Here is a 26,285-nt window from a genome sequence, read left to right as displayed (position 1 = left end):
TTTTAAAGGATGCCTTTTTGCCTCTCACTGCTTCGTTTTATTTGTTGTTTAACCACGGTGGCTCTTTTTTGGTTCTCTTACTATGTCTTTTAAATTCGGGTATACATTTAAATTGAGCCTCTATTATGGTGTCTTTAAAAAGTTTCCATGCAGATTGCAGGGATTTTACTTTTGGTACTGTACCTTTTAATTTAAAATCATTTTTTGCATGTGTTTTCTAGGAGGTTTAACTACATAGAAATGTCTGTCTTACTCTATTATCAGGATCGTTCCATCAAAGAAAAGGTGAGCCAAGTGCTGCATTTCTTAAAAGCTCACTTTTTCTTTGATTGTAATGCTAACTAATTAACAATTTGACTTGTAAATCCTCAGAGAAGTCAGTCAGTACGGTCAACCCTGTGGCCTGAAGCCTAGGAAAGAAGGAAGGAAACAGAGTCAGCTCTCTGCTGTTATCTGCTGGAGAGCAAGAGGCATGGACTGAGTAAGGCAGCACCACATTTACATATTAACTTCAGATAGTTTGGGGACATAGGGGTATAATCTGGCTGAGTTTTGAACTTGCAGCCCATATTACCCTGGTGGGAACCATCTGGGCAAAGCCTGAACAATGACTGAGTACAGGGTTGCCCTGAAGAAGACTGATGTTTGCCAAGGTCGGGTAAGAGTCCTTGGACAGAAGGAGCCCAAGTTCCAGAAAAAAGAGAGATTGTCCATTCTTGGTTAATTGCTGGGACTGCTTTCGCAGTGGTTAAGAACTCTTCTGGGCCTGTCAGATCACTTATTCCCCTGGTACCGTAACAAAACCTGAGCTGAAAGCTACAGTTGCCTGATATGGGCAGAGCTGAGCAGTGGTTCTTGGAATGCTAACTGGGCCTTTAAACAACAAAAAATAAAATAAACAAATAAACCTTTCCACCTTGAAGTGCCTTGTGTACCTAAAGTCTGACTGCAATGCTTTTGCTGTGTGTCCAGCTCATTACATTCTCCTCAGCCTCTATTCAGTGATATTCCAAGAGAATTCGAGCAAGCAAAGTCCCAAAAGGCAAACTCTTCTCCATAACCTTGAGTAGTTTTGGCTTCTGTGCTAGCTTTGGTTATGTTGTCATGCTTCCCGCAGCCTCCATTGGCCGGGAACGGTGAACTGTAGCCACTGAGAGCTGCGGGGGGCCATGCCTGCGGATGGTCAATGTCAGCAAAATATCTCACAGCCTGCAATCAGCTTACCCTCATGGACCACATGCAGCCCACGGGCTGCAGGTTGCCCACCACTGCTTTAGAGCCTACCAGTCAAAGCATGAAGGGACATATGAATGTTTAGCATATCTGCCATTTTTGCCAGAAGCTGGGAATGGGCGACAGGGGATGGATCACTTGATGAGTACCTGTTCTGTTCATTCCCTCTGGGGCACTTGACATTGGCCACTGTCGGATGGCTGGATACTGGGCTAAATGGACCTTTGGTCTGAGCCAGTATGGTCATTCTTAGGTTCTTATGTAAATACCTTGCAATACCTGCTAAAACAGTGCTATGCAAATACCTGTTCCCACTTTCAGGTGACATTGTAAATAAGAAGTGGGCAGCATTATCTCCCATAAATGTAAACAAACTTGATTGTCTGAGCGATTGGCTGAACAAGAAGTAGGATTGAGTGGACTTGTATGAGGTGAATTGAAAAATACTACTTCTTTTGTTTATCTTTTTTACAGTGCAAATATTTGTAATAAAAATAAATATAAAGTGAGCACTGTACACTTTGTATTCTGTGTTGTAATTGAAATCAATATATTTGAAAATGTAGAAAAGCATCCAAAATATCTATAATAAATTTAAATTGGTGTTCTATTACTATTTAACAGTCAATTAAAACAGAGATTAATTGCAACTATTTTTTTAATCTAGTCAATTTGTTTTGCGATAAACTCATGCATTAACTGTGATTAATTGACAGCCCTAGAGTGGCAGGGTGGACTAGGTCTGGAGGTCCCCTGCTGGAGGCCTTGCAGCCTGCATCACCCTGCCCCAGAATACAGCAGTGAGAAGTCCTCCAGGCAGCCTAGAGTGGCTGCAGAGAAACAACAAATCAGAGGAATGATGAAGCAGCTAATCTGGGGCCAGAACGGCCCTATATAAGACAAGCACTAGAGCAGAGAAGTCAGTTGCTGGCTGGAGCTCGAGGAGTGAAGACTGGGTGACTGGCTGGAAAAGCAGCAGTACCGCAGACAGCTTACTGTGGAGAGCTCACTGCAGACAGGACTGAAGCCCAGGGAAGGCTGCTGATGACCAGGTGCCTGGCTGGTGGGAAGAGCAGCAGGACCAGCGGAAAGTTAGTGTGGGCAGCCTGAAGCCCAGGGGGACTGAGCACAGAACCTGGCCAGGCCAGCAAGGGTACCGAGATGGGTCCCGCTGGTCTGGTTGAAGACTGAGCCCCTGGGCTGCTGAAACACCAGCAGCTGTGGGTACTGAGATGGGCCCTGGCTGGGTGGCTGAAGAAGGCAGTGCCTCTGGGAGAAACCTTAGAGCTACGACCCCATACCAGGGCTGAGCTAAGAACTTGGACTTTAAACCCCAGAAGGGGAGACAGTGTATGTGGCTCGGCCGGAGGGCTGAGTCGCTGAAGACCCACTGAAGAACCATCGGCTGGGGACGGGGGGTGCTCATGAGAGGCAGGTGCCACCCCGAAAAAAACCTGGGATCGCAGGCATATCAGCCAGAGAAAAGGGGACACTCATGAGAGGTGGGTGCTGACCCCGTTACATCTAGTTAGAAATGTGACTGTATGCTGGTAAATGTTACTGCATTGGAGGCAATGCGTTCCATTCGTTGGGCAGGAAGTCCTCTGCATTAGTCAGTAGCACCCTAATGAAGGACTAGTCTTAATGGAGTTCAAAGGGAATCCTGTCTCATCCATGACAGGCAAATGTCAGCTGCAACGGGGGAATACCCAAAAGAGTAGGGATGGACAGAGGGAGCCTTAAGACTCCCAGATGGAAACACACAATTTAAAGGGGTGAGGGAAACCACTCCTCCTGCCCAAAAAAGTTGCGGGTTTTTACATTGTCTTTATTTTTTTTGCAGGGTAAAACCTAAATTCTCTTTCCAGCTGAAAGCACCAACCATCCTTGGTAAGTTTTTGTGCAGCCACAAAAAACAATCGTTTTCTTTGCGTCTAAGTTTTACTTTAAATGTGGTAATTATTCCTGTGGTTTATTGTTTGTATTAGGATAGTACCTGGAGGTCTCTGTGCTAGGCATTGTACAGATACACAGTAAGAGACAGTCCCAGCCCTGACTGCGCCCCGGGACCCTCTACCCAACCCCACCACCACCACGTGCGCTGCCGCCCCCTTTACACTCAGAGCAGCAGGAGCTCGCAGCCCCACTGCCCACATGGCAGCGTCACTGCGTGGCTGAGGAAGTAGTGTGGGAGAGGCCGGGGACGAGCCTCCTGGGCCAGGAGCTCAGGGGCCGGGCAGGACAGTCCTGCGGGCCGGATGTAGCCCGCGGGCCGTAGTTTGCCCACCTCTGGTTTAGATATTTATTGTTAGAGGTTGACAATGTAACCGAAGGACTCCTGTCTATCGCTGTATTCTGTTAAGTCAGAGATCAAAAGGAGATGTTAACATTTAGATGAACTGTCAATGTAGTAATAGCACTGTCTTCATTTCTCTTTGAAGTATGCAGTAAACTTCCTGTAAATGGCAGGAAATGGGCAGTTGCCTTACATTAATTCATGTAACTAATTAGCAATGGTGCTTAGGAAATAGGAGGTTACTTCAAGACCACTACTGGTCACCCAAGGACTGCACGCTGTCAAGAGGCTGCTGGACAACTATAAAAAGAACTCTAGGGCCCTGAGCCTCTTATCTCAGATCTGCTTAACCTTCATCAGGGGAAGTTTGAGTCACAAGACTGAGGTCTCCAGCTCCATTCTGGATCACCCTGATCTTGGATATTGGACTTTGGACAAGAACCTGAAAAACTGATTCTGGAAAGGACTCTCTGAAATTCTAGAGCTCACCCACTCTACTATGAAACTGACCTAAGCACTTTGTTCATATCTGTATGAATAATGATCTTTTAACCAATACTCTCTCTCTTTTTTCTTTTTTAATAAATCTTAGTTTTGTTAATAAGAATGGGCTGTAAGTGTGTATTTGGGTAAGATCTGAGATATTCATTAACCTGATGGGCAATGTGTCCGATCCTTTGGGATTGGTAAACTTTTTACATGATGAACAAGATATTCAGTAATCCTCATCATATCTGACTTGGGTGTCTGGGTGGGAGCTCAAGGGTGGGTTGCTTTCAGGGAACTGTATTTTGGTTTCTGAGTAATCAGTAAGGTATTGTATTGTAGAAGCTGTTTTGTTACTGGCTTGGTGAATCTGTTGGGGATTGTCTGCCCCATTCTTTGCAGTTTGCCCTAATTGAGCAATGTCAGCATGCCTTCCCACTCCTGGTACCCCGGTCACACCTTGTTATGGGTTGACTCAAAACCTCATTCAAACTGATGTGTGAACATGCCTGTCACTTACGATAGTTGTAAGAAATACTTAAGGGGCCACACCTAATACAAGGCCGAATAGAATCCACCCAGAAACTAGCATCAGGTGGGTACGGAGTTCCACTTGGTATTGTAACCAGGTTGTCGGGGGGCGGGGGGAATGGAAGGGGGTTGTGAGTCTGTGAGAGAACATACAGAAACTGAGAACAGAAAAAAACAGAGACAGGCAGTGAAAAAAGCAAGAAGGACAAGTAGTAGTAGCCTGTGACCATAGTGAGACCCTAGAAAAAAGCTTTTGGTCTGTTGGCAAAAGAGGCTTTGGGCCATAAGCTAAGAAACTGCTCCTTTTGTTACTGGTTCCTCCTGAGTTCAGAGGAGCAGGACTTTGTATGTTCCTTATAAATAAAGAAGACTGCATCAAACAAATTTCCGAACTCCATCAATTTCTACTTCCAACTGGAATGTCCCCAGAGCCCTGAAATTTGACGAACATAAGAACGGCCATAGTGGGTGAGACCAAAGGTTCATCTAGCCCAGTATCCTGTCTTCCAACAGTGGCCAATGCCAGGTGCCCCAGAGGGAATGAACAGAACAGATAATCATCAAGTGATCCATTCCCTGGCACCCATTCCCAGCTTCTGGCAAACAGAGGCTAGGGATACCATCCCTGCCTATCCTGGCTAATAGCCATTGATAGACCTATTCTCCATGAATTTATCTGGTTTTTTTTTTTTAATCCTGTTATGGTCTTGGACATCACAACATCCTCTGCCTATTAATTTCATTTGGTGACTCCTGTTCTTGTGTTATGAGAAGTAGTTAACAACACTTCCTTATTTACTTTCTCTACACCAGTCATGATTTTATAGACCTCAAACATATCACCCCTTAGTCGCCTCTTTTCCAAGCTGAAAAGTCCTAGTCTTATTAATCTCTCCTCAGATGGAAGCCGTTCCATAACCCTAATAATTTTTCTGGCCCTTTTCTGAACCTTCTCCAATTCCAATATATCTTTTTTGAGATGGGGCGACCACATCTGCACCCAGTACTCAAGTTGGGGCATTCTGTCGACTTATATGATATTTTCTGTCTTTTTATCTATCCCCTTCTTAATGATTCCCAACATTCTGTTCACCTTTTTGACTGCCGCTGCACATTGAGTGGATGTTTTCAGAGAACTATCCACAATGGCTCCAAGATCTTTTCTTAGTAACAGCTAATTCAGACACCATCATTTTATATGTATGGTTGGGATCATGTTTTCCAATGTGCATTAGTTTACATTTATCGACATTGAATTTCATCTGCCATTTTGTTGCCCAGCCACCCAGTTCTGAGAGATCGTTTTGTAGATCTTCGCAGTCTGCCTGGGACTTAACTATCTTGAGTAGTTTTGTATCATCTGTAAATTTTGCCACAGCACTGTTTACCCCTTTTTCCAGATAATTTTGAATATGTTAAATAGGACCGGTCCCAGAACAGACCCCTTGGGGACACCATTATTTACCTCTCTCCATTCTGAAAACTGACCATTTATTCCTACCCTTTGTTCCCTATCTTTTAACCAGTTACTAATCCATGAGAGAACCTTCCCTCTTATTCCATGACAGCCTTTGGTGAGGGACCTTGTCCACGTGCTTGTTGACCCCCTCAAAGACTTCTAGTAGCTTGGTGAGGCATGACTTCCCTTTACAAAAACCATGTTGACTCTTCCCCAACAAATTATGTTCATTTATGTGTCTGACAATTTTATTCTTTACTGTAGTTTCAAGTAGCCATTCAGGTTGGAAAGGGGCAACACTATTATCTAGGAAAGGTAGAGGTGTTGTTCTTTGTGCTGCTAAGGTACAAATACTGAGCTAGCTAACAAAAGTCCATTCTTGAATTATGTGAGGCTTTAGACCAGCAGGTCCCAATTTTTTTGCTGGCATGACCCCATTTTAATGAAATATTTTCTGCCGAAACCCCAGACTACATGGAGGAGCCAAATAGTGTCCTCTGCATAGCACGATCTCAGACACACCATAAGTGTGAGCTCACCCCTTCTGGAGAACGCCATTTTGCTCTACAAAATGGTGTCCTCCACCCAGTGTGACCTCCTACATATGGTGCATGCGAGGTCATGCTGTACAGAGCAAAATGGCATTCTCTGCGCACAAAGGATTGCCACGATCCCATGTGCTGATGGCACGGCCCCATTTGGGGTTGTGAGCTACACTTTGGGAACTGCTCCTCCAGAGAGAGTGAAAGGCAGGCACTGACAAAGGGTGCAGGGGAGACACTGATTGCACTGCAGTTTGGCACAAATGGAAGATGGTTGCTCAATTACCTGTTTACAGACTAAAATAAAATCATAAAATGAAAAACAAAAGTGGCTTTTAACCAAGGATACGTCCACACTTCGGTAGGTGTAATCTCCAGCTCAAGGAGACGTGCCTCCACTAACTCTGAGCTAGCTAGTGTGCTAAAAAGAGAAGTGTAGCCATGGGGGTGCAAGCAGTGGGAGGGGCTAGCCACCTGAGTAAGTAAGACCATCTTGGACTGGATCATCCTCAGGGCAGCCAGCCCCTCCCATTGCTCACGCTGCAGTGGCTACGCTCCTACATGTTATCACCGAGTTAGCGTAGGTATGTGTCCCCAACCTGGAACATACACCCCCAGTCTGAAGTGTAGATGTACCCGCTGAGCCAATACCTAGCTCAGCTTAGTACCCAGACACACAGAGAACCCCCCAGTACTGCAGAGTATCCTAGAAATGCATTAGAAGCTGCCTAAGTTTGTGATACTTTTTTTTCCTTTGATGGGACCTCAACCCCTCTCTGCCACTGAAACAGTTGGCTGCATTGAAACAAACCTAGAAAGCACCAACCACCCTGCTAAATGTTCATGGATTTTTGGAGGTGATCTGCTCACTGGGAAAGGTTCTGTGGAAAAGCTATAATACTGCTCCTTGCATAGACCCTCCTGTCTAAGCCCTCATGGTTCACACTGCTGGAACTCCTAAGCTGCACTCGTACAAGCCTGGCAGAGGCAGTGCCCCACCAGTTCAGGCATCCCACTGCTGTTGATGTGGTGACCAGAGTGGTTAGGACAGACCCTACAGCCCCTCCACCAGCCACAGCTGGCCTCCTTTGGTGTGTATCAGAAAATCAGTATTTCCCTCTTCCCATCTCTCTGGTGAGTTGGGAAGCATATGGGAGACTGGGAACATCCCTCTCTCCTTTATCCCCTACTAATCCATGTTCCCCATTGCAGTGGTCCCAGAGCCTCCAGTAACAAACGCCTTCCTTTGATCAGGGGGCCTTGCACCAGATAAAGAAGCATGTGGCACACAGCAATTTTGATCATGGTTTAACAGAAAGCCTTAACTCTGACCTCATCCTTTTCCCAATAACACACACCTCACCTGCGTGCACATTGTTTCTAAACAGATTCCTGGGCTTGTAGTTAAGGTTTTCCATCATAGTGCAGAAGATTAATGTGTTGCATTCAGTATGTCCCTGTGTCTATTGGAGTATGAAGTAATTTCTCTGGGGAGATGCAGCATGCTCATGAAGAACAGAGGCTAATGTGACGAATGGGTGTATAGGGATAAGGGAGGGAGGTCCTCCTTAACCTGGCAGTTCTGTTTTCCTCAGGGATTAGGTAGGTGGGTTTGTTACATAAGCAACCGGAATTGATTTGTAACAAGTTTATTTTCTATTTAAATAATGACAATGGTAGAAGATAAGCAATGCATTATTTAAGGTGAGGGTTTACTCCTGGAGGGATTCTGCACCAAAAAATTAAATTCTGCACACAATATTTTCTGCAAAATTCTACATATTTTATTTGTCAAAGTAACAGAATATAATCATGCAAGTTTCACTTATTTTGGTAATTTATTTCAAAATATCTGTCAGCGAGTATGTCTGTAACAATACAGACAAAAAAAGATTCTGGTAATTTTTTTTGACAGATTCCTTTCTAGGCACATTAATGCAGAACTTTGAGTACTTCATTTAAATTACAATACAGAACTATATTTCCTGCACCTGTCAGAAGCAGTGCAAAGGCTTGGGGGAGTCAGGGATAATGGAGGAGCTGAAAGAGAGGGAAGGAGCCTAGGGAGTGAACCTGAAGGGTGTTGGGTGTGGGTGGGAGAAGGGTTTCTTTCGGGGGGGGGGCAGGGGGGGATTATTAGGGAGTTGGGAAGCCTCCCACATGCAGACCCTGGCTGATCCCAAGCCTCTCCCATTCAGTCAGGAACATCTGCCCCTGTCCCCACACTCCCCATCCCCATGGGTCTCTGCAGCACTCCTCCCCCACCCCCGGCTCAATGTTGTCACCCACTAGCTCCTGAGCCCATGTCCCAGTTTGTACCTCCACTATCCATGCTGAACCCCAGTCTGTGGCCCGCCCAGCAGCCCTGTGTGCCCTACTCTGTCCAAACCTGGCTCCACAGGCAGGGTGCTGTGATGAACTTCTACTCCTGGGGGAATGCTGCAGCTGACTGTTCTGGTGCCACATCGGCCTCCGGTGGGCAAACTGTGGAACTGCAGCACTTCTTGGGCAAAATGTATTTTATGCAGGAAAATACCAAATTATGCAGGAGAGAAGAATTCTGCACAACCACAGATGTGCAGAATTCCCCAGGAGTAAGGGTTGCCCAGTTTACTGCAGAATATGGAGTACGGGACTGCTTCCCATTGAGCTGAGTAGTTTACATAGGCCCCTAGTGCAAGCAGCTCAGGCTGTCAAGGCCTAAGTAAACCATTACAAGGCCAGAATTTCTTCACTGGAGAAATAGAGAGAGGGAGTTATTTTGTAGAGATTGCATATAGTGGTACCATGAGGACACTGTAGAACAGACCCAGCTCAGCACAGACTGCACTGATCTTCCCCTTGAAGCTGCTCGCATGATGGGAGGGACACCTTCCTCTAGAGGAGACTCACCTTTCTATAACAGTAGTGGGTCATTTCTCATGCACTGTGCCTCATTTCTACAGGGATGGCCTCTCCCAACTGCTCCTCCCCTTGGATTTACCTGCAGAGAAAGGCAGGAAGGCTTCTCGCTTCACAAACTGCCCATCTGCATCCTGTAGTTGAACGCTGGTTCCGAACAAGACTAGCAAATGCTCACTATCTTTCTGCAGGAAACTCAGCTGACTGGCTAGAAGCATATGGTGCAACACTGAAAGACTCAACAATTGAAAAAGTGAAGAACTCTCTCACCACATTCAAGAAAATTGCATACATGGCTGATGAATGCACCGATGCAAATGGACATCAAGTTATTGTGTACGTTATCTTGAGGTCAGGGGTAGGCCAGTAGATGCATTTCTAGATGTTCAAGTTATAGAAGACACATTGGCTGCATCTGTGACAACCCACATCTTAGAAGATGTTAAATGCTTGTCAATTGGACCCCAAACAGATGGCTGTTTTTGCATTTGATGGAGCTGCAAACTTCTCTGGAAGACGTGGTGGAGTACAAGCTTTGCTCAGAGAAAAGTGTAACCCTAATCTCTCCTATGCACACTGCAGAGGCCACCTACTCCAACTAGCACTAGTATGAGCAGCAGAATCTTCAAAAGACATTTAAAAAGCTATAAATTTAATGTCTTCATTATATTCTTTTTTTCAGCAAGAATCCAGAAAGACTGAATATCTTGGAAAATATAGAATACACACTGGGACTGAAGTTCAAATTTGTCCAACCTGGGAAAACCCTCTGGCTTTCTCATCAGCGATCCTTGGCTGTTGTCTTAAAACTACTCCAGCCATTATTACTGGCTTTAGAATGTATCTACCAAGATGGGATGGATCTAAGTAGTGAGGCTAGTGGATTACTTTTGCTACTACGTTCAGAGAAGACTATTGCCATTCTCTCTCTTGTAAGTCTACTGTTGAAACCACTTGGGTCATTAAACAATGCCATCCAGGCATCTGCTACAACAGTAGTAGATCTTTGTCCAGCAATAGAAGCTACATTTGGATCAATCAGAGAGCCATCCATTGAAAAAGTACTGGAAGAAGCAAAGACTTTAGTCCAGAAGTTGACTAATGAAGGCATTTATATTGAATCCTTAAGTGAAGAGGACAAGAAGTGTTTGTTAAGACAACTGAAAAAGTACACAGACTTGATTCTTAAAAATCTACAATAGCGACTTCTAGATTCTACTCAACCTCTACGTAGCTTTTACAGATGCATGTCCTATAAAACACCGACAATTGAGTGGAGTGAGGCACTACCAGCAATGGGGCTGCCATGGGATCAGAACAGAATAGAGAACGCAGAGTGGAATATCATACGACAAATGAATGAAGATTTGACTTCAACTTCTTCTTTTATCATTCTTTGTGTTCTGTTTCCTGGGATGAAAGAAGTAGGAATTCATCTCTTGCTATTCCCAGTCACAACAGCTATAGTTGAGCATTGTTTTTCCATCATTGAATAGAATTTCGTGTTTTGAAAGAAGTCACCTTCTGCCTGATCATGCGAATGAACTAATGAGCATATTAATTGAAGGAATGGAAGTACTGGACACACGAGAAGCCACCAAAGATGAACGCATTGCATTCAAGAAGTTCATTAACAGAGTCGTGCAAAGTTATAACAAGAAACCAAGAAGGATGTAGACGTAGTGCTTCATAGAAGGCTTGAGTAACCAACTTTAGTTTGTGTGATGATTTTAAAACAGGAGTTAAATCTAATAAAATGGTCATGACGCATTTTTCAGTTTTTACTATGGTGCCATACAGCCCACGTTCACCCTCACAGTCTTACCCCTCAACGGCCCTGACATACACCTCTGTAACGTTGAACACCCCCCTAATTTCAATTCCTAGGGAAACCACAGCGCAGAGCCCAAACCCAGCTGGAGCCCGGGCACCTCCCCTGGAGCCTGCTGCTAGGGCCGGCGGCATGGTCAGGCCTGGCGGGGGCGGGCAGAGCAGGAGGCCTGGCCAGCTCCTCGGGACCCCACAGCTCTTCGCCCCCGGCCCCAGCCACGGAAGCGGGAAACAAACCTGCTCTAGCCCCTCTTCAGGGCCTGCCTGCAGCTAGGGTAACCCGGGCAACGGGCAGCCCGAGGACGATTATCAGCCACTTAGGTCCAATCAGGGATCAGGACCTCGGCCTTCACCCAATGGTTTGCCGGCGTGGGTGGGCGCTGCCGGGGGGCGGAGAACGATAGCTTCACAAACCAATCAGACGCCAGGGTCGATAAGACCCCGCCCCGTGCCCGGAGCAAGGGGCGTGGTCGCCGCTCCGACGGCAAGATGGCGGCGGCCGGGGCGGGGAAGGTGGCGAAGGCGGCGGGCGCGGCGGTGAAGCCGATCTTCAGCCGGGACCTGGGCGAGGCGAAGCGACGGGTGCGGGAGCTGTACCGCGCCTGGTACCGGGAGGTGCCCAATGCCGGTGAGGCCGGCGGCGGCTTCGTTGCGGGACCGTGCGGGCTCCTGGGCTTCCGCCGGGGCGCTGCGGGGGAGGCCCCGGCCCCCTTCCCGGTGGCAGCGCCTCGGGGGCGCTGCGGGCTTCTCCGCTTTCCTGCCAGGCGGCGGGGCGGGGCTGACCTTGGGGCTCCAGTGCGGGGAGGGGGACTCTGCCCATCTCTCCCCTCCCGCTCTTGGAGACCCCGCGCTGGGCAGGACTCCCCGCGGCTCTGCCCTGGTGCCTGCTTGCCACTGAGCCTTGCAGTGTCTTGGGTGCTGGGCTGGGGCTCACTCAGGCCACCTGGGCTCTGTTGCTAGCGCTGCCAGTGGCCTGCTGTGTGACCTTGGCCATGTCACTCTGCCTCCGTTTCCCCATTTGTAAAACTGGGACAGCGATAGTCCCTTTTCTTTATGTAGCACTTCCCCATTCAAATGGGGATGGGGGTAGGGGTGGCTCTAAAGAGATTATTTATTCTTCAGGCTTTGTCTTCCACTGAATCCTCATGGCTGTCGACACTAAATACTTTGGTTGTGTGGGCTGCCTTCCCCGTTCAGCAGCAGGGAGAGTATCCAATAAGGTGCATGTACCATTGGCACAGGTTACAAAGTGTACTGTTTTTTTTAAATCAGGCACTTCTGTCCAATCATGCATCAGGACCCTGGACTTCTTTTACTTAATGTGAATGGCTCCTAGACTTTAAAGTCAGGCGGGACCATGATGATTAGACTCTAATCTGATCTCCAGCATGTTGCAGGCCACAGAACCTCACCCAGCTGGGAAAGAATTTTCTGTACTAATTCTGAACCCTCCCCATCTAGTGTCCCATCACTGGCTTTTGGAGATATTTGTTGCTAGCTGTCACAGATAAACTACATGCTATTGTAGGCAGTCTCATCATACCACTCCCTCCATAAACTTATTGAGCTCTGTCTTGAAACTAGTTAGGTTTTTTTGCCCCCACTTCTCCACTTGGAAGCCTGTTCCAAAACTTCACTGCTCTGATGGCTAAAAACCTTTGCCTAATTTCAAGCCTAAATTTGTTGATGGCCAGTATATATCAATTTGTTCTTGTGTCCACTTTGGCACTTAACTTCAATACCAAAGAAGGAGAAGAGTTATTTATCCCTCTGATCTATTGATAGAGAGCAGTCATATCTCCCCTCAGCTTTCTTTTAGTTTGGCTAAACAAGCCAAGCTCTTTGAGTCTCCTCTCATAAGGTAGGTTTTCCATTCCTCTGATCATCCTAGTAGCCCTTCTCTGCACCTGTTTCGGTTTGAATTAATCTTTCTTAAACATGGGAGATTAGAACTGCACACAGTATTCCAGATGAGGTTTCACCCCGTGCTTTGTATAATGGTACTAACACTTCCCTGTCTCTACTGGAAATACTCTGCCTGATGCATCCTAGGACTGCATGGACTCTTTTCATGATGGCATGACATTGGTGGCTCATAGTCACCTTGTGAGCAAACAGTACACCCAGGTCGTTCTCCTCCTCTGTCATTTCCAGCTGTTAAATCCCCAGTTTATAGTAAAACTTGTTGTTAGTACCTAAACGCATGACTTTGCACTATTAAATTTCATCCCATTTCTATATTACTCTAATTTTAAAGGTCATCCAGATCTTCTGTGGTCCTCCTCCATATTGGCTGTACCTCACAACTTTGTATCATCTGCGAACTTTATTCGCATACTCCCCCTTTTTGTGATAAGGTCATTAATAAAAATCTTAAATAAGATTGGTCCCAAGACCAGTCCCTGAGGAACTCCACTAGTAGCCTCCCTCTAGCTGACAGGTCACCTTTCAGTATGACCTGTTGTAGTCTTCCCCTTAACCAGTTTCTTATCCACTTTTCAGTTCTCATATTAATCCCCATCTTCTCCAATTTAATAATTTCTCTACTGTATAAATCGGTGGGGACATCTTGTCTGGTATCCTGTCTCCTTCAGTGAACAATACTGGATATTCAGTAGAAAATCATAAGCCTTACTGTCTGTACCCCTACCATCTCTGGTATGATATGATGTATCCCATCAGCTGGGAACAAGAATTATTGAGACGATATGTAACTGGATCTTCTGCCACTTATTTTGTGATGCTGCAAGTCATCTTGAGATATATATATATTTTTTTCAGTACTTTTTAGCACAGTTTTCAAGGTGCATCCCGTCCCAATGGCTGGAAGGGGCCTAGAGAGGAGGAAAGAAAGACTGCATCAAGACTCATATGTCTTCTCTTCTAACTTTGATCTCTTAGCCAAGTAGTGGGTGAAGCTCATTCAATAAATTCTGCAAAGTAAGAATGTGTATTATAACTGCCTAAGTCTGCAAAACTGGGCTGATCAATTTCTGATTACAATTTTTAATAACTTCTAGCTGAAGAATAATTTCTAGTTGAGAAATAAAAGAACAAATTTTTCTTTGCAGTGTTCAATACGTACAAAATTGAGACACTCTATGGTGGAAAATTTTAGCACATTGGTGATGACTTCTGTGAATATTCTTTGCTCTTTGTCTAGTACAACTATACCAGTTGGACATCTCGGTGAAACAGGGGCGTGATAAGGTGCGGGAGATGTTCATGAGGAATGCCCATGTCACAGACCCCAGAGTGATTGACATACTGGTTATAAAGGTAAAACAAACAACAAACATACTTACTTTCTCAAATCCACAAAGTGGTGTGATTAGCATGTATAAATAGTAGTGGGAGAGGGTGGCTCTTTGCTTATCAAAGTTCTGTAGAACAAGCTGAGATATTGGAGTCCATTAAGATCAGAGTAATATAGTTAGGATATGTATTTCAGTCACAGATCCTAGAGAAGAAGAGACCTCCTTGTTCTTATAAAGCAGGTTGGTCTTCATAATAGACTCATAACTAGGGCTGTCAATCAATCGCAGTTAACTCACGTGATTAATTTTTTTAACCAAGATTAATTTATTTGAGTTAATTGGAATTAATCACACTGTTAAACAATAGAATACCAATTGGTATTACTAGATATTTGTGGATGGTTTTTCTTCATTTTCAAATGTATCTATTTCAATTACAACACAGAATACAAAGTGTACAGTGCTCACTTTATATTTTTATTACAAATATTTGCACTGTAAAAATGATAATAGTATTTTTCAATTCACCTCATACAAGTACTGTAGTGCAATTGCTTTATTGTGAAAGGGCAAGTTACAAACGAAGGGTTTTTTGTTACATAACTGCACTCAAACAAAACAATGTAAAACTTCAGAGTCTACAAGTCCACTCAGTCCTACTTCTTGTTCAGCCAATCGCCAAGAGAAACAAGGTTGGTTTGTTTTTATAATCACAGGAGATAATGCTGCCCACTTCTTAATTACAATGTCACCTGAAAGTGAGAACAGGCGGTCACATGGTACTGTTGTAGCTGGCATCACAAGATATTTACGTGCCAGATGTGCTAAAGATTCATATGCCTCTTCATGCTTTGGCCATTGTTCCAGAGGACATGCTTCCATGCTGATGATGCTTTTTTTTTTTTTTTAAAGTGTTAATTAAATTAGTGTCTGAACTCCTTGGGGGAGAATTGTATGTCTCCTGCTCTGTTTTACCCGCTTTCTGCCATATATTTCATGTTATAGCAGTCTCAAATAATGACCCAGCACATATTGTTCATTTTAAGAACACTTTCACTATAAATTTGACAAAATGCAAAGAGGATGCCAATGTGAAATTTCTAAAGATAGTTACAGCACTCAACCCAAAATTTAAGAATCTGAAGTGTCTTCCAGAATCTGAGAGGGATGAGGCGTGGAGCATGCTTTCAGAAATCTTACAAGAGTAACACTCTGATGCTGAAACTATAGAACCCATACTACCAAAAAAGAAAATCAACCTTCTGTTGGTGGCTTCTGATTCAGCTGATGAAAATGAACATGCATCGGTCCGCACGGCTTTGGATTGTTATTGAGCAGAACCTGTCATCAGCATGGACGCATGTCCTCTGGAATAGTGGTTGAAGCATGAAGGGACATATGAATCTTTAGTGCATCTGGCATGTAAATACTTGCAGCGCTGGCTACAACAGTGCTATGCAAATGCCTGTTCTCACTTTCAGGTGACATTGTAAACAAGAAGCAGGCAGCATTATCTCCTGCAAATGTAAACAAACTTGTTTGTCTGAGCGATTGGCTGAACAAGGACTTGCGGGCTCTAAAGTTTTACATTGTTTTATTTTTGAATGCAGGTTTTTATTGTACATAATTCTACATTTGTAAGCTGCACTTTCATGATAAAGAGATTGCACTACAGTACTTGTAGTAGGTGAATTGAAAAATACTATTTCTTTTGTTTTTTTATAGTGCAAATATTTGTAATAAAAATAAAGTGAGCACTGTACACTTTGTATTCTGTGTTGTAATTGAAATCAATATATTTGAAAATGTAGAAAACATCCAAAAATATTTAAATGGTATTCTAGTATTGTTTAACAGTGCGATTAATTTTGTTGACACCCCCCTACTCATAACACCAGAGAGGAGGAGTTTAGTTAATAAAACTTCTCTTGTTCTGCATTTGTAAACAGGAATTGTCCAGCAGATGAAACAGTTGTGTTTAAGGATTCCTGTGTCTGTGCTTATAAAAGGTGATGGAAGAATTACTGTTGATGGAGAATTTGTGACCCCATTTCCCAGACCTTCATCTTATTGTGTCTTTTTCAGTCACAGTTGGAGACAGTAGACATTACAGAAATACTTCTGCTGTAAACGATGGCTTTGGATTTTTAAGTGGGTGGCATAGCTGCGTCAAGATTTCCTAGATAAACTTGCTAGATATGTAATTTGGGCTCTAGACCTGTCTGTGAAAGGGGGAATAAAATTACCAAAACACACAAGCACCCCCCTTAGCATTTCAGAACAAGTGGCCAAAGCAAGACTAACTGAACTCTGCAGTAGCATTGCTTTACCAAGAGATTCCTTCAAACTGTGAACTGCATGCTCACCTGTAGTGCTATATAAGTACCAAGACAGACAAACAGTGTTTGTCAAGAGTGTGTATTAGTAACTTTAAAGGGCAAAAAAATTATCCCCAAACCAACCGTTATAAACCCAGAAATCCGGAATTAAAGTTGCACTTAAAAGAGCACCACTCGTGTTAAGGTAGGGAAATGCACAGTTTGGGCACCCAAACAATCTTACCTCTGCCCTGTAGCAACACCATGTAGTAACACATTTAAAGGAGGTCAGATGAATGATCATAACAGTCTTTCTGGCTTTGGAATTTGATTGACATTTTAGACCCAGATTTGTTTCATACATTTATACAAATGTTTTATTTTCATGGTGTCAATAGAGAATTTTCACATAAAGCTAAGTAATCTCACTGGTGAATCTGGGTATTGAACAGGAATTCTAAAATAAAGGTGCCTGCAGCCTTGTTACATGTCTGGAAGGGGGTGCTAGGCCAGGGATGGGTTTCTGGCAGAGGAAATGGGGCAAGTCATGATACCTCTATGGAGAAGAGTCTTGGCTTTTCTCTCCTGTGCAGCTTGACACCTGCTGCCAGGCTGTAGAGGCATGGATGTTTGAAAAGTAGGTGGGTAGCTAGGAATGCAGGTCATGAAAGGAGAGAACCAGTGATCTGGGTCACTTGCTCTGGGTGTTTGGGGGTGGGGCAGAGGAAATTAGTGATGTGACGCTGGGGAGGGTAATGTTGAGTATACTTGTTAGGGGGACAGATTTAAAAGACTGTAAGGGTGAGGTTAGTAGACTTTAAAAGGACTGAATAATTGAACTAACCAGTGGAGTTTTGTTAAAAAAAACCCAAACTTCTGAATGCAGAGGTAGAAATAAACCATCTATGCATTTCTGTTCTCATCTGCTTAAGCTACTTAAGATCTCCTAACTGGGAATTGATCTATGAACCCTGGCTTGCTTTTTGTATAAATGCAGGGGAAAATGGAACTACAGGAAACTGCTCGTGTATGGAAGCAGCGGACACACATCATGCGGTTTTTCCATGAGACAGAAACCCCACGACCCAAGGACTTTCTGTCCAAGTTCTATGTGGGCCATGACCCTTGAGACAAACTGACTGAAAAACTAATTCTGTGTTTCACTGTCTTACTGCAAATAAAGCTCTGTATATTGGAGAGCAGTTCTTGAAATTCTTCATAAGGAAAGTATCCATCTCAACACTGTGTATGCTATTTTACTGATACAAGGGGTTGTGTGCAGCAAGGATCCTATCTTCTGTTCCTGTCCCCTTCTTAAAGTATTGTGCTTGCTCTGGAATATCATGTAGCATGAGAAAGCAACCAAGTATACAATGAGCTAAAGTAGGTTGGGGAACTTCAATTAGATTCAGCCTTTAGTGAAGTAAGCCTGTCCTTGATGGTGGGCATAGGATATTAAGTACAAACCACCTCAGAAGGAGTTGAAAAACTTTATGAAATTGGCCAGTACTGAAATTCTATAGTAGGGCTGAGGGTTACTGTATTGGAGGCAGCTGTTGATCAGTTGGTATGTCCAAGCATAACTAAAAATGTGCTAACTTTACCTAGCTGATCATTCTGGATATGCTACTTGAGTGAAGTCTAACTTAAAAAAACAAACCCAAACTCTCAGCCTTGGTCTGCTTGCTTTTTTCCCCAGCAACAGTTACTGTACACTTGCCTATGCAATTGACTACAACCTATTAAAGCTGGTGTATCAAACTCTTTGAGAGCTCTGTCAGTAGCTACCATAACTATCTATTACTCTTGAGGGAATTTCTCAAACGCATTCTTTGGTGCCTGAGCTAGTCCACTTGCAGCTGTGAGTGAATGTTGTGGTGGCATAGAATTAATATTTATTCAGCACTCTGAAGCCAATCTAATGGTAGCAAAACAGCTCCTTTTCTAAGATCTTCATTTATGAATATTCTCCCAAGCATTGATTATGTAGGCTAACCCTTCTCACATGCTTTGGCTGTAGTCCTGTCTACATTCCCACTAAGATCAGGGCAAGAGGAACCCTTTTTGAATACTGGTCTGAGACTTCAAAGACCATTGAAGATTCTAGCATAGTACAGATACTTTGCCACAGATAGCGCTCCGTCATGAGGTAACTAGCTCTGTGGTACAGCCAGTCTCTGTTTTGTTGGGGGAAAAGTGAAATAAAGCCCCACTGTTGGCTGTGCATCAAGGAAAGATTTTTCAGTAGCATGTAAATTGTTTAAAAAACACTCCAAACAAACTTACCTTCAGCTAAAATTTGAAATTGGCCCTTTCAGTGCTCTTTGTAATACTAGAATTAAAATAGCTTCACAATTACTGTTTTCAGTATATTCTTGATATTAAAGATAGTGGCACCTTCTTATGGGATAGAAGGGGTCTTCTGCCACCAGTAATTTTCCCGTGCCCTTGCAGAGTTGTGGCTCCCCATTTCATGCAGAAGTCTGTCTGCTTGGGGTGGAGGTTGTCTGTCAGTGGTCCTACAAGCCTGGCAAAACACAGTGGGAGGGTGTAGAGAAACTTGGGTGTGCAAGCTTCTGCATAGCTTACAGGCCTAGATATGTGAATTGGGGTCACTACACAAAAGCTGGATAACTATCAGGAAAGCACCCACACTTTACCTGGTCACATAAGCACTCTTGCACTGGGGAGCAGCAGAATCTGGGTTATGCAACTTTCTCTACCCCCACTTTCCTCACATCACTTATCCCTTCTCTGAATTAATAGCTGCCTTCTCCCTTTGACGTTCTCTGCTCAGCCTCACAGGCTGAGGGACAGGTGCTGCTGGGGAAATTAAATATTAAAATTATAAACATTTAACATACAAATCTGCCCTCCTTTAAAAAGAGAATCTTAAAAATAGCCAATGCTGCTGCTACTTTCCCACCACAATAGGCAAGTGCCTGAAGAGAGATGGGTGGTCAGCACTGTTACTAAAAGGTCAAACTCAAGCTGTGGTGGAGCACCTAGGGAAGTGCCTGGCAGAGGCCAAGTCTCTCCCTGTAAACACAATCTACTACCAGCAACTTTCTGTTTAAATCAGGAATTACTAGCTGAACTGTCTTAGCTAACTTTGGTAGATCAAAGGAAGAGAAAGCGGTCTCTTGAGTAGTAAAAACCCTTTATAGGTCATATTGCAAAGGCATTGGTTCCACCAAGTAGAAAATAGTAATCCACTGTAGCTGTTGGAGTGGTATGTTTGTATCTGCTAGGACCTAAGTAGCTGCACTTTGAATCACCTGTAGACTTCCAGGAGTCTTTTGAGTACAGCACAAAATCAAGCATGCTGAAATACTCTGATCTAGAAGTCAGAAAGCAATAGATGATTAGCTCCAGCTCTGTAAAACAAGGTAACAAACAAGTAACATGATGGGGCCTGTACGCTTATTAAAATGTTACTGTTCAGGGTATCTCACTGTTGACAGACCTGAGAGAATGAATATGGGTACTTGTCCACTACCAGAAGGCAAGTGAAATTAATGTTGTCTTTGTGCCTATTTCAGGATTAAAAGGGAGCAAGGAAATTTAAGATTTCCAGATAAGTGAGGTCTTAACAGAAGCTTTTCAGGAATTAAGAAAAACAGAGGATGTGATACAAGGGGAGATTTCTAGCATCCAGGTATGGCTTCTTGAGAAAGAGAATAAAACTCATTAAACAGAAGAGATGCTTTCCTGCACCCACATAAACTGTGACACCCAACACATTCTGGGATATTTGAAATATAAATAAGCTATTGTCTTGTTAGCCCAACATGGCAGAAAATACTTCAACCACACACAAGCAGCGAAGGTAAAACCTTCAGTCTCTACATGAGCCAATTTAACTGAAACAGTAAGTACCTTTAAAAAACAAAAAGTCCAGGAAACTAAATTTATAGCATTACAGTTTGCACATAGTCAGAACATGAAACACATTAGGTTTCTGATAGGACTGTTCAGTGCAGATATGGAGTAGTTTCTGGTAAAGTGTCTAGCTGACTATTTCATTGTTTATGAAATGCCGCAATATACATGGTATAGTTGACATTTGGTATTTAAGAGTTTTATTCTCTGTATTAGCTGACTTATTAATTTTAACTCTGCAATCTTAAAGTTGCATTTTAAGGTGAGGTGAAGTTAATAGTACTTAATGCTATAGCAGGTTGCATGGGAGCATTATAGTAACCCTAGGTCCAGTGATTTGCAGTGACTGCCTTTCAAAGCAGGTGAGTCCACCTGCAGTAGCCTTGCATATTCCAACATGAATTATTTTTCTATAGTCAACTGACAGGTTTTAAAGCAATGCAATAGATTTCAGCCTAGTGGGGTCCTTTTATATACTTTCAATAGAGCAAAAGAAGTGACAGAACCTTAGCCAAAAAGAAATAAGAACATAAAGTCTGAAGCATTGATGCTAATTAACAGGAACTTAGCTGACAAGCATGAAAAAAAAAAAAAAACCCTTATATGGTTCAGTCTGCCATTCTTTATTCATAATCTAATAATTTATACTGCCCATGCTCATTACAGAAACCCAAATGTTCTCAGGAGGTGAAAGGTACAGCAGGCAAGGGTTGCTGGACCTACTGTATATACATCCCTTCCCAACTGCCACACAGACATGAAGAAAACATTCATTGGTACAGAGGGAGGTCCAACTGCACCTCCTTTCCTCTTTAAAATGAGGGAGAGGTATGAGGAGACAGTGATGTCAGAACCAGTTCTTTGTTTATGGCTTTCTCCTTTCTGTTCTTCCATTACAATGCTGCAAAGAGGTTAAAAAAAAAAAAATGTTAGCCAGCACTGTGGAACAGCCCCATGCTATTCTTCAGCTAGACAATACTGGTTCCACTCCATAATTAACAAGAGCAAAGCCCAAAAGCAGAGTCAAGTGAAACAAGCTTCCTGTGCTGATAACTACACACAATTTAAGTTGATTGTGTGGCTGAAAATGGAATGCACCAATTTGACAGTACCTGCGAACTTTTCAGAAGAAAACATGGCCAGGGGACCATGGAAAAGAGGGTTAACAAAGGATATGTATTAACTAAACTGATATGGAAAAATTATAGAATGTTTGTGCTGCTGAACCTCTAAAGGAAACACATGAACTCCACATAAAATATATTACCCCATTTCATCTTATGCCACTTGTCTTGTCCTCATTAAGCAATATTCGATGTAGAGTAGATAGAGAGTTGAAATAATACAAGACTGGGAGCAACCAAAGTTTCATCTTCGTTATTATAAACCATCATCATTTAAATAAATCTTCAGCCTGCAAGATCTGAGTACTCTTAAGACTGCATACAAAGGACCAATCACAACGTGAGAATGCAAGCTTTAGTATGGAATACAAGTCATCCTCTGAATTAACAGGGGATATTTTAAGTAGGCAGAATGTAATAAAATTGGAATTAGCTTAGGACACCTAAGCTACCCCTACTATACTTGCAATGTGCTATGGCAATGGTCCCCAAACTGTGGGGCATGCCCCCCTAGGGGGGCATGGAGGAACATTGGGGGGGATGCAGCAGGACCTGAGCCAGCCCCCATGGGGATGGGGAGGGAACACTACCCAGCTGCAGCTCTGGCCCTGCTCCCAACCAGAGGAGCGCGGACACATTCCATTACAGGTAAGGGGGGGCGTGAGAGGAAAAGTTTGGGCACCACTGTGCTATGGTAATACAAATAATAATATGAACAATCAAATTCTGTAGTCACTACACATAGCCAGTTTGTTTTATATCTGACCCAAATGACAAGACTTTGGGCACATTATCAGTTTAGTACTAGCTCAAAAGCAAGTGTCACCTATAGCATTTATGTATTCTTTAGAGTAGGTCTCATTCAAATACTGATAAGGTCAGATCCGGAGCCAGCATATATATAAGATCACAGACAGAGGTAGTACAGCTGCAGGTTTTTATGGGACCCGTACTGAATGTGCAGCAGTTTTCCAAAGCAGTAGCAGTCTGCATCACCCAGTTACATAATCCCCTCCCTCTCCCATGCCAAACAGGTAATATAAGTAATTGAACTGTTAGTGGCACTGATGTCATACCTTTAATCATCATCATCATCATCCTCTGGGACAAAGATATCATGTTCCTCGAGCAAGGCTGCAAAATTCTTACTGATCTGAGTCCCAACGTAGAGGAAAGGGATCACAACGGTAAATACTCGTAGGAGGCCAAAGGGCATCTATACATGTTCAGTCAAAACAAATTAATCTCTATCAGCAAGTTCCATTTTGGATCAACTGATGTGCATTAATCTAATAGAGCAAGGAGGGAACTTTAAACTTCTGAGACCACATCTAGAATATTGTGTTCTGTTTTGAGCATTCAGAAAGATATTAATTACCTAGAGGGAATTCAGAGAAAAGAAACAAAACTGATTAAAGATTAGAATGAAAAAAAAAATTAAGTGTGTAAGGAATGAGAAAAATTCTTCTTGGTGATAAGGAGTAACACGACTAAAACATCTACATTTCCTCTACAATGTAAATATCTTCTATATTAAGATACCCAGCTAGAGCAATTCTGTCCCCAAACGCTGACAGCACAGTCTTGTAGCATACGTGACATCATTCTGTATTTTACCCATATTCCCAAATTGTGCTATTGGACTTTGCAAAGTTGTAGTACCCTTTGGAAACATGTATATAACATGCCTCCAAACCCATTTCCACTGGAAGACTAAACCATATTGTAACAAGGTCCTCCAGCAAGACATATTTTATTGAACAGGAGGGACTTTACTAGGCAGAACAGTCTCCCTAAGGAAATGGTGGTATAAACCCAATCAATAGTCATTTAAAAGTTAGGCAGAACATTGAATACTATTAAACAGAATGGTGAAATCCTCTATGTTCATCAACTGAGCTCTTTGTTCCAAAGCAATGTTATTAATTATTCTATAGCCCCATTCATCCTGCAGCATGCTAAAGTGTTTTATGGATTAAATACACAGGGAACACTCGGCCACCACCGTAATACACCTGGAAAAAGGCAGTTCTGTTTGTATCAAGGAAGGAAAGTGAAGAAGAACTTCTGCACTATAAACTCTAAGGGAAGTTTTAGGAAGGCTGATTAACTACTTGACCCAGAATTTGACTAGTGGGTTTAAGAATCTTACTCTTGCAAAAAGTGTCATGGGATTTCTTAATAACCAGGAGTGACCAGGGCTTTTATTTTCTGGCCGACCTGAAAAACTGCACCTCAGGTAATCCCGTGTCCCCAATACCATGCTGGACAGCTGGTTCTGTAATAACTCAGAGGAAAGATGGCCACCTCAGTGATCGCCAATACCATCTCCAGCATTACCATAGTATGACTTGTCCCAGGCAAGTACTGATCCCAGGCCCCACCCATCCTGTTCAGTTTATGAGACCTGACAAGACCATAGCCTGAGCCCACAGGACTTAACTCGAATCTGTTATAATGGGATTGTCACGGGGCAGTCGGACACTCTGGTTTCCCCCGTCCCACGCAGCCCTCTTGAAAAGGTCGCTGTGTGGAACACACTGGACTCAACAACCCAGCCTGTTCACTAACCCTCGGCCCCGCCCCACACCCGGCTGCTGCAGAGCTTCCGTCGTGCCGCATCTTCCAGGCTCGTCTGTGCCTCAGCAAAGTCTTCCGCCCAGGAGGCCTGAAGCCCAGAGCACTGTGACCCCACACGGGGCACCGGTCGCCGGCCCGCGGGCAGGGCCTTCGACCCCCAGGGTCCTGCTGCCGAACGAGCGCCCTTGCTTCCGGGCCGGCTGCCGTGGCGGTTCCATTCCCTCCTCCCCGTCTCACCATAGCGGCAGCTGCCTGGGGAGGCGGCGGCGGGGGGTGTCCGGCTGCCCTGCGGCCGAGCCCTCACCCGGGACAGACCCAGGCGTGGGGGAGGGGCATTCTCATCCCGCCAGCGGGCAGCGCCGGGCCTGTGGTTCCTCCCCGCCCGCCAGGTGACATGCCGCCCCCCGCCCAGCGGTGCCGCCACCTGGGGGCGCTTCCGCATTCCAAGAGCCCCCGCAGAGCCATTCCCAGTGGGCCGGACCCTCACTTTTAATCCCGCCCCTCAAGGCAATGGTTTGTACTCTGATTGGCCAATGCTCCTGTCACTAACCCCAGCCGGCGGCTGACCGCGATCTGCGATTGGTTGCTCCCCCAGCCAGACTACGCCCCTCACCCCTCACTCACTTTTGCCGGCTTGGGTAAAATGGCCCCGCTGCGAGTGACAGTCTCGCTCCGCGCAGGCACGACGGTCACCGCGGAGCCGCTCCGGGGCCCGCCGGGCCCCGCCCGCCCCCGGGAACCGGCCGCTGCCGCCAACAAGCGTCCCGCCAGAGCCGCCATCTTCGTGCCGTCGGCCGCTCTGCCCCGGCCCGCGCTGCTATAGCGACGCGCCCGAGCTGTCCCCGGGGCGCCGCCGCCTCCTCAAATCTCGCGATGACCGGGGAGGGGTGGGGGCGTCGGGGTAAAGCGGCTGGCTCCAGTGCGCATGCGGACGAGAGCGAGGGCAGAGCCGGGGCTGCCGGTTTGTGCTACGTTAGCCCAGCTCTGGGCGTGGCAGGGCTCTGGGTGCCCAGGCCTGTCAGTCACCTTCCCCTCCCCCCGCGCCCGCCGCGGGTGTCCGCTCCCTGCCGTCCCCAGCCCGTTACTCACTCACGCGCTGTCCCCGGGGCTATGCCAGGCGGGACAGGGGGTGCACCCCTCCCCGGTCCCTTCGGCACAGCCCTGCAGGGTCCTGCTGAGGGCGGCCAGATGTCCCGTCTCTATAGAAGGGACAGTATCCTGTGTTGGGACTTTTGCTTATCTAGGTGCCTGTTCCCCCCCGCAACCCCTATCCCCTTTTTTCACAGTTGCTATCTGGTCACTGTACCTGCTCCTTGACCACTGAACAGGCTCAGAAATACCAACTCTGCTGTGCCCATGGGAACCGTGGACACATCAGCCTGTGTGATTTAACTCCAGGGCAGCACCTTGCTGAATATCACATTACTCAGATGTAAGGAGAGTAAAAACAGCAATAAGATTATCAAACATTCAAAAGTCAAGTGATAGTTACATATAAACTATATAGCAGAACAGATGTAACATGCTTTCTAGAGACTAAACTTAACTGACAGGTTACTTAAGGGTATGTCTACACTACGAAATTAGGTCGAATTTATAGAAGTCGGTTTTGTAGAAAGCGGTTTTATACAGTTGATTGTGTGCGTCCCCACACAAATGGTCTAAGTGCCTGTAGTCGGCGGAGTGTGTCCACAGTACCGAGGCCACCGTCAACTTCCGGAGCGTTGCACTGTGGGTGGCTATCCCACAGTTCCTGCAGTCTCCGCCGTCCATTTGAATTCTGGGTAGAAATCCCAACGCCTGATGGGGCTAAAACACTGTCACGGGTGGTTCTGGGTACATATCG

The 26,285-nt window shown here is 44.8% G+C and overlaps 2 protein-coding genes across 3 annotated transcripts; one reads left to right on the top strand and one right to left on the bottom strand.

Annotated features, from left to right (window-relative positions):
• Positions 1-11,727: 11,727 nt before the first annotated feature.
• On the top strand, positions 11,728-18,050 carry NDUFA6 (NADH:ubiquinone oxidoreductase subunit A6). Its single transcript, XM_073327255.1, has 3 exons — positions 11,728-11,906; positions 14,442-14,557; positions 17,851-18,050. The coding sequence occupies exons 1-3, from the start codon at positions 11,768-11,770 to the stop codon at positions 17,980-17,982; spliced, it is 387 nt and encodes a 128-aa protein (XP_073183356.1). The 5' UTR covers positions 11,728-11,767; the 3' UTR covers positions 17,983-18,050.
• Positions 18,051-21,334: 3,284 nt separating this feature from the next.
• SMDT1 (single-pass membrane protein with aspartate rich tail 1) lies at positions 21,335-25,428 on the bottom strand. Of its 2 annotated transcripts, XR_012156671.1 has the most exons (4): positions 25,064-25,428; positions 22,936-23,075; positions 22,003-22,174; positions 21,335-21,636 (listed from the first exon to the last, which is right to left on the bottom strand). XR_012156671.1 is itself a non-coding variant. In XM_073327256.1 (3 exons), exons 1-2 carry the CDS (start codon positions 25,217-25,219, stop codon positions 22,938-22,940), a joined length of 294 nt encoding a protein of 97 aa, XP_073183357.1. In that variant the 5' UTR covers positions 25,220-25,419; the 3' UTR covers positions 21,335-21,636; positions 22,936-22,937. The 2 variants fall into 2 exon arrangements, 1 of the variants encoding a protein (XP_073183357.1); XM_073327256.1 differs by lacking the exon at positions 22,003-22,174 and having other exon boundaries at positions 25,064-25,419.
• Between the last annotated feature and the right edge of the window lie 857 nt (positions 25,429-26,285).

This window comes from Lepidochelys kempii, chromosome 1 (assembly GCF_965140265.1).
Source record: "Lepidochelys kempii isolate rLepKem1 chromosome 1, rLepKem1.hap2, whole genome shotgun sequence".
Taxonomy (NCBI): Eukaryota; Metazoa; Chordata; order Testudines; family Cheloniidae; genus Lepidochelys; species Lepidochelys kempii.
This window is presented reverse-complemented; position numbering and strand designations above follow the sequence as displayed.

Bases quoted from the DNA above. Each gene is read 5' to 3' on its own strand.
- SMDT1 (XM_073327256.1), bottom strand. From the start codon at position 25,219: ATGGCGGCTCTGGCGGGACGCTTGTTGGCGGCAGCGGCCGGTTCCCGG. The intron at 23,076-25,063 runs GTGAGTGAGGGG...GAACATGTATAG, and splicing joins TTTTACCCAAGCCGGCAAAA to ATGCCCTTTGGCCTCCTACG.
- NDUFA6 (XM_073327255.1), top strand. From the start codon at position 11,768: ATGGCGGCGGCCGGGGCGGGGAAGGTGGCGAAGGCGGCGGGCGCGGCG. The intron at 11,907-14,441 runs GTGAGGCCGGCG...CTCTTTGTCTAG, and splicing joins CCGGGAGGTGCCCAATGCCG to TACAACTATACCAGTTGGAC. The intron at 14,558-17,850 runs GTAAAACAAACA...GTATAAATGCAG, and splicing joins TTGACATACTGGTTATAAAG to GGGAAAATGGAACTACAGGA.